Genomic DNA, 15,741 nt, shown 5'->3' with positions numbered 1-15,741 from the left:
TAAGACTCTTGAAATATGACTTCCGAATAAATGTTAAATAAAAGAGGGGAAAGCACACATCCCCGTCGAACACCTCTTATTATATGAATTGGTTTGGATATAGAGTTGTCTATTTTTAATTATGACGTTTGATACCAGTACACGTTTTCAATGCATCTTATGTCTTTTTGGTCTATATCAAGTTTCTTCAGGATCTGCATTAACTTGTGGTGTTGAACACGATCAAACGATTTTTCGTAATATAAAAAGCATAGGAACACATCTTCCTCTAATCGTCACAATTTTGGACCAACACCTGTGTTGCTACTATTGCTTCTCTTATTCCTAAACCTTGGTTAAACCCGAACTGAGAATCACTGATGTCCCATTTAGGGGAGTGCAATTAGAACGAAAACATGCATTGTTTCGGAAAAATTCAAACAAGCTTATACTTTTCTAAAACTTTTTTTGTTAGTTTATATACATGTTAAAGTAAAAAATTCTACTTCAGTTCAGATTTGGCCGTTCATTGTTTATTCATTGTTTACACAATAACAATTGTTTTGTATAAATAATTTTAAAAATATAGTTGAATTAATCATTTCACTTTGATCAAATATGTTTCTATTTTGTTTTTGATTATGCTGAATCCGAATATGGCATTACAATTTGAAAATTCTTATACAGAAGCTCTTATACAGTATGTCTGCGTAGTTAGGAACCACATGGAAAACTTTTTTATTATCAATTTTACGAAAAAAACTTATTCCTCATAAAATGCTCTGGATAGTCAAAAATCTAAAACTCAACCATCAGACAAAATTTTATCAATATTATACGAGTTATGCCAAAAATATGAATTCCGTTAAAGAGTAAAGTATCTTTATATTCCAGAATATCAAAAAATGCTATTAGGAAAAGTTGTTTGAAATTAAAAACTGTTTTAATATACAATTACATCATTCTAATAAAAAAAATCAGTTTTTTCTCAAATTACGGATACCCATTATCATTTTATTACAATTAGGTATGATAACTATTTTATTATCAATTTTACGAAAAAAAGTTATTCTTTATATAATGCTCTACCTGGTCTAAAATCTAAGATGCAACCAACCATCAGATATCAAACTTTTTCAATTTTATACGAGATATGTAAAAAATATAAATTTTTCTTATGAGTTAAGTGCATTTATTATTCACAATATTTCAATTAGAAGGATGCAATTGAACACTGAAACATATTTTTTTAATTAGAAACAACTTTTCTTAATAACAATTTTCGATATTGTGAATTATAAAGGTACTTTACTCTTGGGTGAAATTCATATTTTTTGACATACCTCGTATAAAATTAATAAAATTTGATATTTGATGGTTACATCTTAGATTATATATGATGCAGAGTATTTTATAAAAAATAACTTTTTTTCGTAAAACTGATAATAAAAAAGTTATCAATAGGTTCCAAGTTAAGCAGACATACTGTATTGTATAAGAGCTAAACATTTTTTTTTGAACATTTATTATTGTTAAAGCTTATTATTAAATGTATTTTAGGTAAGTTTTACAGGAAAAAGTTTTGATCACTTTGTATAAACATTTTTTTAGCTGGTAATTTTCGGTTTTTGTATTACATTTTTGTTATCTTTCTTAATTTTCTCAAAAAGAAATAGTTTATTTCATTTTTAAAGTAAAATAATTTAGTGCATTTTAAAGATTACAACCTAAGCTTTAAAAAAGTTCTTATAAAACTGTAATAAATCTGTTCAAACTTGAGTAATACCGTCTTAAAGTGGTGGTAATTCTATAAAACTACGAAGATTTCCAAAATTACATTTTTTGAGACGTCATATCATTTTAATTAAATTTATCATTTTTTGAAATTTTTTTTGAATGAAACATCATTTAGTAAGATGCTTGAAAGTTAAGTTGTGCAAAATTGACAGTTGTTTTATAAGAAAAATTGTATTAGTCACACATTTTTAAATAATTTTTAAACAAAATTCATGTAAGGCTCACTTTCCGCCCACACCGTACTTATAACTATACATTTTATTTCTTTCTATTATAACCATAAGATAGCTTAATTATTCTTCTTTCACGTTCAATTTGTGAAATTTTATTTGATCCATTAGTTAAAGAATTACATTAAAATAACTCAACCATGCACTTCGCCGTACGCTAGTTTACAGTACGCCAATGTTTGTGAGAAGGGTGACTTTAGCGTTATAAATAAAAAAATTATAGAAGATACAGATTTAATTTTAGAAAATTCTTTTTATAAGGTTCTTTTTGTAAAATTTTCTGAATTTTTCAATGGTCAAGTCAATTTTTTTTTAATTTATAATTTCGAAGTTACTTAAAATAACATCTAATTTCGTAGTTCATTTGTTTAATAAAAAAATGAAGCACCCACTTCTCGAGTAGAACTTTGTGATATGTTGTTTATTAAACATTTCTTAATGAAATTACAAAAAGTTCTATCTTGTTTGATTTTTTTCCGAAGTGAAAATCTATATGCACTCCCCTATAATGAGTCTGTGATCTAAAAGAATCTTGAGTTTTAAGTCTACAGTTCGAGGAGTTTAATCAAACATTGAACTAAATAGACCTGCTGAATCACATACTAACCATTCTTAAGATTTCTGAACATGTATTTTTCTGTAGAATGTTTTACCTTGTTGGACTTTTTTTGATAAATCCTGTAAATACTGTTTTCATTTTTATATCTTTTGTAAATTTTTGTTAACATTTCAGGGTAGTGGTAAGAACTTTAATTAAAGAAAAAATAGCAACAGTAGGCGTAGGATATCCTGCAACGCCGCTTGCGGAATGCAGAATAAGAATCTGCATATCGGCGGGCCACACGAAAGAGCAGCTGGATTATGCCTTATCAGTTATAGAAAAAGTAGCAGATGAAATAGGTATTAAGTATTCTAGAAAACCGAGAGATCCAAAACCGATTGATTACAATAAAATCAAAATATATCAGGATTTGTTTTAGAGAGAGACTTTTAGATGAAGCTTCAAGAGAACACCAGCCTGCGATAGGAGGTTTTGTTGTTTTTATAAATTTTATAAATGCATTTAATATTTGATTTCAAAAGCTATTTATTAAGAATCGTTTTTGGCTCTGTTTTATTTTAATACTTTGCAAAATAAAATATAAAAACAGAATATTTTTGTCTCCGAATCATTTTACGTCCTTTAACCATCTAATGATATCCTTCCACCTGACATTCAACAGCTCGTCAGAAAAGAGAACCGTGCGCGCATCAATTCCAACGCACAACGCACTACACTAGACTCTCTCCACTCTACCACAGATCACTTAACTCTCTTTAGATGTTTCACGCAGGTATCTCAAGGTCATACTAAACTAAATGTCATTTTTAGTAATGATACGTTTTTTGAGATGTCGCCATGCACCTGGAGTGAAGATTTCTTCTATATCATTGAGTCTGAGTGTCATTATAATTTGTCAATTGTCATCATTGTCAGTATGCCTTTCTTTATCTTTTATCTTTATGTCAGTAAAAATGTTTATCTGATTCTGATTTAGATAAAATGGATTCAAATACAGTTTTTGAAACAAAACGAATGTGATTTGAAGATCCCTAGGAAGATCAAATTCCTAGCTTACATTTGCATGGTGAGTTCAACAAGTATTTGTTATTAGAGGACAAGTAAAGTTGGATTTATAAGGTTTGTTCGTAGTACGATCCAATCGATCAGCAACCGTTGCCAACCATCAGACGCATGCGCAGTTAACAGTTAGCGCTGCGCAGTTAACAGTTCGAGTTCGTAGACTACGAACGCGCTTGCGTCTGACGGTTGGCAACGGTTGCTGATCGTTCTACAAACAAACCTATAGTTTGACGTAGACGTAACGTAGACGCACTGGAAAAGTTCAATACCGAGTTTTGTGTACTCTTGTTTATAAATGAACGCAAGCGCCTGACGGAACGTAAGAGAAACGTAACGTAACGGAAAAGTTCACCAACTTTCATCTTTTACAGTGCGTTTCTTATGTCTGGCCAATCAAAATCAAGAATTTTGTTCTGTCACCCAAAGCCCAAAGTGGACACGCCCTCATCCATTTTGTAAGGTTAAGATGTTTATTAACATATTCGAATTTTGTTAATTATTTGTTACAATTAAGTTATTAATTTAATAAAAATAAATCATGGTGTAGTTTCAATATTTCAGATAAATATGAGTTGTTTATTAGTCTAATTCTGGGTTATCCACACATATACGATAGGTAAATCCAGTAAACATTAAACATTTTAAAGACTAGGAAATCAAACAAAATAGTTGGAAATACCACGGCACTAAGGAGCATACCTTAGTGTATTTCCTAATCCATATAACACCAAAACGGATACCTATATATTATAATAAATAATAGTATAAATAAATAAACACAAAGTTTGTTTACGGTTCGTATAATTTATAATTTATAGCATAGGTTATGTTGTTAAATTTAAATTAAGTCATTCTTTCTACTCATGCGCAAAAATTCCGCTACGTCGAATTATAAATTGGCATATTATTTTCTTACGTTTCCAGTCCGTTTCTTCCGTCTCCGTTGCGTCTACGTCTACGCTACGTCAAACTATAAATCCAACTTAACACTAACACAGTTAGTGGTGTAGGGAAGCAAACGAATGTAACACCAAGTAAGTAACCCCTACAGAAAATATATAATTAATACAAATTATTTTACGTGAAATGAATACGGTTATTATCAAATCAATTATATTAATTTTTTGTTTTAGTTGAAAGTCCTTCAACAAGTAGAGATGCACACATGTTTCAATCATTTGAGATACCCTTTTGTAGAAGTATTTGGAAGATAACTATTAATAATTTCATTTGTAAAGATACGATTTGTAAAAAAGTATATAATACAAAGTGGTTTTGCTGGTATTAAATAAATAAATAAAAATACGTTGTCATGTCTTATTTTTTCCCAAATGGTATTTTGTATATTTGAAATTAAAAATAATTTGCATATTTTAAAACCAAATTATTTTTTTTTCAACTATACAAATATTTTAACCTAACATTTTCTTCCCACCAAAATTACATTTTGAAATTCCCGCTTGCATTAGTTCCGATACAAGCGGCATGGAGCGCTGTTTTTCATATTTAACCAAAGCGTGAAACATCTAGAGGAGGTAGGTGATCTGTGCACTCTACCGATGGAAACCAGATGTGGGGCCACCGAAAGCGTATTTAAAGGCGCATTTAAATCAAAGCGAACACGAACGAACGGTCGAAGGAACGAATTCGTATGTGTTCGCTTGGTCATTCGTTCGCTACAAAGTAGGACCATTTACATTGAAGCGAACGTTCGCATTCGTTGATGATCGGGAGTGCATATTGCCCGCAGATGTATTTAAGATGGGCCAGTCACACATTGTGTTTAAGTTTATTGTCGTGTTTCTTGTTGGGTAAATTTTAATACAATAATAGCTTATAAAATGCAATGCAATTCTGCAAGGAAAAAAATATGTCATATTCATAAATATGTATAAGTATAAATTTTGATACGACTTCAATAATTTCATTTTGTCCTGTCTCTATTCTATAATTATAATAAAATAAAATAAAAATTATTTCCAGACTTAAAAATAATTTATCCATGTATTTTTTATTATTTTGTTGAAAATTTTGATCATAAGTTTTATTTATTAATATTTTATTTAAATCTGGCATTATCAACTAAAGTTTGAGATAAATAAAACGTCCAAAAATGTCTAGCAATTATAAATTCATATTTCTTCTTCTTCTTAAGATGCCGTGTATTTCTGCGTAGGCGTCCACCGTACATTGTCTTGTTAATAAAATATTACTGTTTTTAGCAGCATTGCAGAGCATTTCATAGCCGTGGATTCTTGTTCACAGGCGGTGGCGATTACGCAGCCATGACATCTTTTTCCCAGACCCCTCTTACCCTCTATCTTTCCGTCGAGTATCAGTTGCTGAAAAGTGTATCGTTCTCCTCGTAATATGTGCCCCAAGTATACAGTCTTCTTACTTTTAACATAATTAAAAAGTTCCCTATCCTGCAAACCCGCTCTTCTTAGTACTTAAACATTTCTGACTCTGTCCGTCCATGATATTCTAAGCATTCGACGTAGGCACCACATTTCAAACACTTCAAATTTGTTAATGGAACTGGCCTTTAACGTCCATGCTTCCATTCCGCACAAGAGCACAGGTCAAACGTAACACTTTTTAGCATATAAATTACTGACAAAATATTTGTTTTCATATTTCTAATAATGACAAAAGTGATAAAAAAAATTATATTTTATATTTATTAAGCGCAACAGGCCTTGTAGGCCTAGGGCTAAAATGTTTACATTTCTGATTACATAAATAATATAATAAATAACTTAGTATAACTTACATAACTTATAAAACTTGTAAATTTTATTTAAATACACTTCAGTCTTTTTATACACTCCTTCACCACCTCTCTCCATCTCCTTCTGTCCAATGCTAGTTCTTTCCATCTCTCAATGTTACTTTTCTTCAACTCTTCATATACACTGTCCTTCCATTAAAAAAAATTATCTTCTTAAAATAATTTTGAATTCAATATATTTAGGTCTTCTTCTTCTTGTGCCACTCCTATCGGAGATTGGAAATCATCAAGGCTACCCTGACTTTGTTTACAGCTGACCTAAAAAGTTCATTAGTGGTGCAGCCAAACCACTCTCTCAAATTCCGCATCCACGACATCCTTCTACGGCCTGGATTCCGTTTTCCTTCTATTTTTCCTTGCATTATATTTTGAAGTAATGCGTATTCATGACCTCTCATCAGGTGACCCAAATACTCGAGTTTTCTTCGTTTTATCGTTAATAAAATTTTTGGGTCTCTTCCTATCCTTCGTATTACTTCAAGATTTGTGATTCTTTCAACCCAACTTATCTTCAGCATTCGACGGTAGCACCACATCTCGAAACTTTCAATATTTTTTTATGTTGTTCTGTTTGAGAGTCCAGGCCTCTACACCGTATAATAGCGTGTTAAATACGTAGCCACTTAGCATTCTTAATCGTAGAGGGATGCTTATATCTCTGTTGCAGATGAATTTTCTCATCTTTATGAAGGTGGCCCTGGCAATTTCGATACGTCTTTTTATTTCATTGTTTTGGTCTCCAGTTTCGTTTATTAAAGTTCCCAAGTATTTATAACTTGATACTTTTTCAATTTGAATGCCGTTTATACTAATATGTGCTGGTTGTGTCATGATTTTACTGAAGACCATATACTTGGTTTTTTTGATATTAATGTTTATGCCATAATTGTTGCAAGCAATATTTATGTTTGTAAGTAATCGTTGTAATTCTACTGTTCTTGCAACTAGTACAGTGTCGTCTGCGTATCGAATATTATTTACAACCTCTCCATTGATTACGATTCCTTCATTTGCTTGCAAAAGGGCTTCCTGACAGATGCTTTCACTATATACATTAAATAGCAGTGGTGACAAAATGCATCCCTGTCTTACTCCTCTACGTATTTCTATTGCTTTTGATATCTCGTTTTCTATTTTGATGTTAGCTTTCTGATTCCAATATAAGTTGAGAATTATTCGCAGATCTTTATTATCTATGTCTTTTCTTTCAAGAATGTCTCTTAGCCTATCGTGGCGTACTCTGTCAAACGCCATATTTAGGTAGGTACCTGTAATGTGCTTCGAACTAATGAACGCAATCTGTATCAGCAGCCAGGTATGTTCTTTTCATGAGGATTTTTCAGTGCGTCACAAATGATAGAAAAAAAGGTAGGTAAGTCCGTGATAATATACATTTATAACATTTATTCTAACATGACATTTTAGTTAAATCTGACAGTTGTCAAATTTTATTTGCAATTGGGCATAAAAACAAATCAATTGTCTTTATTGCATTTATAAAATGGTATTTTCTTTGATTTGTATAGTCTTATAAATTGTACAGATTATATTCGTAGATATATTATATAATTACAGTAGAGCGTCGATTATCCGAACGTCGATCAACCGAACGACCGGTTATTCGAACTCCCGGGCCCCGCACTCGAGTACTGAGCAAGCGTTAGTAATTAACGCTTAAAATATCTTCAATTTTGTATCCAAAAATATGTTGTTGCAAAGACTGCACTTTTTTTGTTTAATTGCTATTTGTAATTATCAAGGTATAAACAAATATACAGTTATATAAATATGGTTTTTATTCACTTGTGGATAAATATGTATGACAATCTCAATATGGTTCGATTATCCGAACAAATCGGTTTTCCGAACACCTATGTCCCCCAATTAGTTCGGATAATCGACGCTCTACTGTAGTAAATAATTTTTATTTCTATTATAGCGCCATCTATCGACAACTAGAATAATCACCGAACTAGAATAATTACCAAAGTAATCACCGACGTGCCTTTTTTCTGTCATATACAATGTAATGCGTTAGAAAGAAATTGAAAAACTGTGACGCACTGAAAAATGCTCATCAGAAAAAGTATAGCAAGTATTATACGCTGTTTGAGGGAGCATAGAGAATAATATATTAAACAACCAGCTTTCTTAAAATTCTTCCTCGAAAAAGTTGCTTTCTCTTGGTATTATGACTATATTATGTTAAAATAATAAATTGTAAAATTGGTGTATCAAAATAAATTGGCCTTTAATTAATTTTAGCAATTAATTTGATTTACTTACCTCATTAGTCTTTCTGGGTTGAAATTTATCCAATAAAAACATTAGGCTTTTAAAAGCAAACCACTTCGAACCAGTGGCGGCTCGTATAACTTTAGGAAGGTAGTGCCAGAATCCGGGCAGCTGCCTAAATTTTTTGTGGCGGTTTTACGATATGGTCAAAAAGGATATAAAATATAAATAGAGTATCACGATAAGCTGAATTTAATTGGGTTTTTATATTTAACTTACCAAGCATTGAAAAGCTAAAAACGTTATTCATGTGCACTTTAGATTTTTCATGGGATTTCAATTTCTCCCATATATGTACAAGATCATCGGTGCCTTTGTTTGACCAAGTCTCGTCACCTCCAAACAAAACGCATACAAAACAGAAGAGTTTATTAGTTTGTTCGCAACCACACAACCAGCTATTTTTATCATAAATAATTTTATTAAACTTACGACAGCGAAGTTTTTGTCCATTTCCACTTTGTTTTTCAATTTTTAAATCGGGCAAAGGCCGACCGAGTTCTTTAATTTGTAGTTTTTTTTTCTAACGAAAAACCACCAAAAGAGTTTTTTAATATACTAATTTGATTCATTGTCAATAAATAAATTAAACGTAGAAAATAATCAAAATATTATTTTTATACCTACGACACCCACGATCACAACGCACTAACTAATAATTACAAATTAAAAAATATAGTAGAGTATAAACACAAATATACAATACAGTAGTAGACAATAAACACAATAGCGTCAAGCGAACGCGCAAAGAAACTAGAAATATGTAGATCTAAAACATTGTATCTTAAGATTCACTAACTTCCTTTTCGAGATTTCGAGCCTGGCACGGAGACTCCAATTTAAACGTATGTTAAAAGTGCAATACCGCTCTCTCTCTCTGTCACTTACACAGGATGCTCATACAATCTTTTTCTTTTCTCACGAGCCACTATGCCGTTCGGCACTGGGATTTTTATGATTTTCATTTCATCCTTTATCCGGTCAGCTGTGGGTGGCCAGAGTCGGTAGATTTGCATTGCGCTACACAGTTGCCAGATTTGATATAATTTATAAAAATAAAGAGAAATATTCACAAAAAAAATAAACAGGCATTAAAATGTTTTTAAGATAAAAAATATGTTTCTGCATAGTTAGCAAGGTAGTGCCATGGCTCTATGGCACTACCTCACGGGCCGCCACTGCTTCGAACCCTCTTTTTGTCTTTCTCATCTAAATGATGCCAGAAAGTAATTCATTTTTTTAGTTCAGAGACATCACAACCCATTCCTATGGAATTAAAACAAGCATCAGTTTTTCTGTTTATTTTTATATAGCTTCGATTTCGGGTTTCATAGGCATTCTTCATTTCTATATAACTCAATTAATTGAAGTATCTTTTCATTGGTCCACTACATATTGCAAAATTATGTTTTCACGACTACACAATAAACAACCCTCTCAAACTAATGTTTGTAAATAAATTAAATCAGTACTTCTAAACGAATTCGTTCGCTACCGTCTATTCTATCCATTGTCCACATTGAACAACGATTTCCTTTGATGATTCGCTAACTTACCGACATCGGTTGGAACATGTGCGAATGCGAACGAATTCGTTCGATCGTGCTCGATTCGACGTACAAATACAATAAAGTTAACGAGCGAATTCGTTCGTTTGTGTTCGCTTTGATTTAAATGCGCCTTAAGAAGAGAACCGAGAAGGAACTCTGTAGTGAAGAGATGCTCCGCTCGTAATTGAACAGCATCCGTGTAATCGTGTAGTGAACGGTTACCGCCATCTCCGATTCGGAGTTGTATGTATCTGGATCTTCTTCTTTTTAAAGTGCCTATCAGTTCCGGATGTTGGCGATCATCATGGCTATCTTGACTTTGTTTACCGCAGCGCGGAACAGTTCAGTGGTAGTCGTGTTATACCACTTTCGTAAATTTTGAAGCCAGAAAATTCGTCTTCTTCCCGGTCCTCTTTTACTATTTACCTTTCCGTGGAGAATCAGTTGGAGAAGGCCGTAACGTTTTTAATTTCTCATTACATGTCTTAGATATTCTAATTTTTTTGTTTTGATGGTTATGAGAATTTAATACTCTTCCCATTCTACGCAGGAGTTCCACATTAGTAATTCGGTCAACCCAGGATATACGTAAGTTGCGCCTATAACACCACATTTCGAAAGCTTAGAGCCGATTCATAGATGCAGCAGTTAGTGTCCACGCTTCCATTCCGTAGGGCAGAACTGTGAATATGTAGCATTTCAACAGACGGTATTTTGTTTTTAATGATATGTCCTGACTGTTGAAAATGGGTCTCATTCTAACGTATGCTGCTTTCGCTTTTATTATTCGCTGTTTAATTTCTGTTAAGTGGTCCCATTGGCTATTTAAATTCGTGCCCAGATATGTATATTGCTCAAATCTTTCGTTATTTTGTAAGTTGAGCGTTTAGTATTGGTTTTTTACTAATTGTCATAAATTTAGTCTTCTTTATGTTAAGAGCTAGTCCGTATCTGTTGCTGACTTCTGTTATACGATTTGTTAATATCTATAAATCATTCAGTTTATCGGCAAAAACTATGGTGTCATCTGCATATCTAATGTTATTCAACCATTCACCGTTTATTAATACTCCTTTCGCATAACCGTCTGAAGCTTCCTTAAATACCCATTCAGAGTAAATATTGAATAGTAGTGGAGATAAAATACAGCCCTGTCGTACTCCTCGTTCTATTGCAATTTTATCATTTAACTGGTCTTCTATTTTGATTTTGGCCGTTTGTAATAAATGTTTCTGATAATTCTCAGATCTTTGTTGTCAATTCCAATTTCTTGTATTAGAGTTACTAATTTGTCGTGTTTTACTCTGTCAAATGCTTTCTGGTAATTTATAAAGCATACGTATATATCACAATTTACATCCCCGCATCTCTGAAATAGCACTTGTACAGCAAAAAGGGCCTCCGTGTTCCCAGAGCATCACGAAATCCGAATTGTGTTCTTGTTAGTTGTTCCTCACACTTTGTATATATTCTTTTGTGAATGACCTTTAGAAATGTTTTAAGTAAATGGCTCATAAGGCCTTATGTGTCTCGATAGTTATTGATATTTTGATTGTAGGAGTGTTTCTGCTTACACTGGAGTGAAGTGTAAGGAGGTGCGAGTATGTGTAACTGATTCTTGTATTACATTAGTTGCGTTTTCTTTTGATAGTAATAAATACAATTTTGTTTTTCTTTGGCAGACGTTCGCCAAGGGAGCTTTCTCCGGAACGAGGCGAAGATACGTTATTTTATTTTATTATTTGAGCTTAGTTGATTAAGCTTAGCTACTACCAGGCGCGGATCTAGAAATTCATAATAGGGAGGGCCAGACTTACCTCAAATATTATATTTTCCAGATCTAGCCATACGACTCACACTTACTCTAAGAATAAAATACACAGCTATCAAAAGGATTGATAGACAATTCACGACTATTAATCTCACTGGTCGTACTTTACCATAAAAATTAATCTTTCTTCCTAACCATCAATGGGTAGGTACGCATGGATTACCTAGTAAAATACACATTTTTATATCTTTATTGTATCGCAAATTTTAAACGTGACTTTTTATGAGATATGATTTATACCCAGTGAAATGTATTTGCATTTTAAAATATCATTTTTGATATTCTTTGAATTGAGAAAAATATTTCTGTTGTTTATGGTTCCACCGGTCCCCAAACAGATGCGCCTGCTGATTATTTTTCAGAGAAGGGTGTTTTATTAGATTTTATGGCTTCTTTCAATTCTTTTGAAGCGGTTTTCGTGTAATTTAGTGTTGTACTGATGGCTTAAAGTTTAGAGTTAACAGAAAAAGATAATAAATACTTAATAAAAAATACTTATAGACTAAGTACAATAGGGGGTCCATGGATCAAAATAAAAATTCTATTAAAAACACAACCTTATCTTTTTTAACATCCTTAAACGGATCAATTTATTTACAATAACAAAAACATTAAATATAATTTACAAAATAATAAATAGTCAATCACTTATATTCCGTTTTCAACTTTCCCAAGTTGAATGTCTTCAAATACTTCAGCTTCCTGCTGCTTCTCTGGCTTTTGGCTTTCAGGATCCACAGAAGACGTTCCGGATGTGTTCCACGATTGAACTTCTCCAGATGCAAATAAGTCGTAGAAACAACCGCATAGGATGTAGATACCTGCTGCTATACAGAACACGAATGTCCATAGCTGCTTCTGATTCTAAAAATTACAAGAATTAAAATAATTAGCTCGTTTGTATAAAAAAATACCCATTTTTACTAATTTATAAAGAAAATCAAATAGTCCGATAGAATCCCGCGTGCCAAAATTTGTTAATAGCTTAACGGTGTCTAGTAGGAATAACTTTGATGTATGGGAACACTGGAACAAGGGAAGTTTTAATTGTGGAACGTGCCATCCTGACAAGTTTATGATTGTGAAAACTAGCAGGTTGGTTTTCTTCTTCTTCACGTGCCATCTCCGCGACGGAGGTTGGCAATCATCATGGCTATTCTGATCTTAGATGCTGCTGTTCTGAATAGTTCGGTTGATGTGCATCCATACCATTCCCTCAAGTTACGCAACTACACTTCTCTTGCCCTGGATTTTTCCCTGTATAATCAACTGAAGTATGTTGTATCTCTCATTACACATAACGCCCCAGGTACTGCAGCTTTCGTGTCTTGATGGTTTCCAATATTTCCAGTCTTTTGTTGACTCTTCTCATGACTTCGTTGTTTGTTATATGCTCGGTCCATGATATCTTCAGGATTCTTCTATACACCCACAGTTCAAATGCTTCCAACTTTTTAGTAGTCGATGCGTTAAGTGTCCATGCTTCTATCCCGTAAAGCAGAGTCGAGAAAATATAGCACCTTGCCAGCCTAACTCTCAAGTCTAATTTCAGTTCTCTTGCACAAAGTACCTTTTTCATTTTATTGAAGTTTGTTCTTGCTTTCTCTATTCGAACTTTGATTTCTTTGGAGTAATCGTTTGTGTAATTAATTATTGTGCCAAGATAGTTGTAGTTTTCTATTTGTTCTAAAGTTTTACCTTTAATTGTCAGACTTTCATCATTATTTTGGGTTTTTGATATCCTCATAAATTTAGTTTTCTTGATGTTTATTGATAATCCATATTCTTCTCCATACTCAACTATCTTGTTCATTAGCTTTTGGAGGTCTTTAAGGTTGTCTGCTATTATGATAGTATCGTCCGCATATCTAATGTTGTTAATTGGCGTTCCATTTACCTTTATTCCTGCTGTTTCTCCCTCGAGAGCTCTTTTCATAATTTCTTCAGAGTATGCATTGAATAGTAGTGGTGACAATACACACCCCTGTCGCACTCCTCTTTTAATTTCGAGGTTGGTTTTAGGTTTATTTCATAGCAAACTTTACATGATATATTAAAAAATGTTTGTCCGACAAATATGTTGGGCATTTTAATAAATCCGACACGTAGAACATATCAAATGACAGGTATTATGTTGGTGGTAAATAGCAGTCTGGTTTTTGCATGAGAGTTTAATGAAAGGGTAACAAATCAATTGGAAGTTCTGTCCGACAAAATACTTGGGACGTTTTCGAAGTCTGACATTCGAAACCCGTTCCACCCGTTCCACAATTAAAACTTCCCCTGTTCCAGTGTTCTCGTACATCAAAGGTTGTCCGACTAAACACCGCACCGTCAAGCTATTAACAAATTTTCAACTTGCTATTAATAAACTTTTTTTGGTACCCGTTATCCATGCCTAAAAGCCATAAAAAATGTAGCAATGTATCTAGAAAGAGTTTTTTACCTCTTGGTATCCCGTTATGGCTATAATGGCATCTACAACTAACGGAGAAATTAGAGAGAAAATATTCGAAACGGAATTTGTCAATGCCATCAACGTTCCTGCATGGACCGGAGATATATCTAGGTGGTTGACGTTGTAGCCAGAATAAACAGCAGAGTTGAACCCTACAGCAATTGTTAACAATATAATAGCTGCAACTCTATTGTCACTATCCACAAATGTTAGAGAGATTAGAGCCAAAGCTGGGATCCACAAACCTAAAAAATATAAATAAAAACATTTTAGCGTTTTTTTACTTATACGTAACAAAAAGATTGAAGGATAAGAACAGATAATCACTGTCATTATTTTTACTTATATCTAGCCTTTCTACTTCTTAAATCATACAAGACTCTTTAGTCTCTGGCACTTGGTGGTAAGACATTTCTACCATACTTTGTTTTTCCCTTAAACTCTAATAAGTAGGTATGTAGCCTCAACGAAGGCCATCAGTTTTCTTATTGATAGTTTAAGGATCTCTTCTGGTTCGAACCTCAGTTGACCAGTTAACTCCTATCTCACATCACTTAGCACATTGCAATGGCATATTATGTGTATGGCAGTCTCTTCTTCCATTTCGCACTTTGTGCGCCATGGTTCATTTACCTTGCCTAGATTGTATAAGTACTATCATTACTATCGGGTTACAGCGTTCTCCGACTCCTAACCGCCATTCTTCTCTGTTTAACCATAGACCTGGAGAGCTTTCTCTTTCTTCTAGTATTCTCTTCAATTCCCTCCCTCCAGCTTCTTCTTGGCCTTCCTCTTTTCCTTCTCCCTTGTGGTGTCCACGTCAAGATCTGTTTAGGGATCCTCTCATCTGGAAGTCTCTGTACATGATTGTACCATATTAGTTGTTTTGTTTGTATGTCATCAATAATTGATGGGCTTTAATCATCAATAATTATTGTATGTGTGTCTCCCATCATTTCATGTATTCTCTCGTTTGGTATCCGATCTCTTCTTGATTTGCCTGCTTCTCTTCTCCAGAAGTCCATTTCTGTTCATAATAACATTTTCTGTGTTCTTTGTTTCAGTGGTCAAACGTCACTGTCATATGTGATTACACTTTTAAGTATGGTAATATTATATATGAGCTGTTTGTTCTCTTTAGATATTTAAAATTAACATGAAGTAAAACTCCCTAGTGTAGTTGGTA

The 15,741-nt window shown here is 33.1% G+C and overlaps 2 protein-coding genes across 4 annotated transcripts in view; one reads left to right on the top strand and one right to left on the bottom strand.

The window, feature by feature from the left end:
- Nucleotides 1-3,159, top strand: part of LOC114336423 (serine palmitoyltransferase 2) — an 81,855-nt gene extending 78,696 nt beyond the window's left edge. The window contains exon 8 of the mRNA XM_028286788.2: nucleotides 2,740-3,159. Coding sequence (XP_028142589.2) covers nucleotides 2,740-2,986 — 247 coding nt within the window. The 3' untranslated portion in view covers nucleotides 2,987-3,159. The remainder of the gene's footprint in view (nucleotides 1-2,739) is intronic.
- Nucleotides 3,160-12,655: 9,496 nt separating this feature from the next.
- LOC114336430 (putative inorganic phosphate cotransporter) overlaps nucleotides 12,656-15,741 on the bottom strand; it is a 76,517-nt gene continuing 73,431 nt past the window's right edge. For all 3 annotated transcript variants that reach the window (XM_028286808.1, XM_028286795.2, XM_028286803.2), the window contains exons 7-8: nucleotides 14,544-14,800; nucleotides 12,656-12,961 (exon numbers count right to left, since the gene is read on the bottom strand). In XM_028286808.1, the coding sequence (XP_028142609.1) occupies nucleotides 12,746-12,961; nucleotides 14,544-14,800 (473 nt within the window). In that variant the 3' untranslated portion in view covers nucleotides 12,656-12,745. The remainder of the gene's footprint in view (nucleotides 12,962-14,543; nucleotides 14,801-15,741) is intronic.

This window comes from Diabrotica virgifera, chromosome 8 (assembly GCF_917563875.1).
Source record: "Diabrotica virgifera virgifera chromosome 8, PGI_DIABVI_V3a".
Classification (NCBI taxonomy): domain Eukaryota; kingdom Metazoa; phylum Arthropoda; class Insecta; order Coleoptera; family Chrysomelidae; genus Diabrotica; species Diabrotica virgifera.
This window is presented reverse-complemented; position numbering and strand designations above follow the sequence as displayed.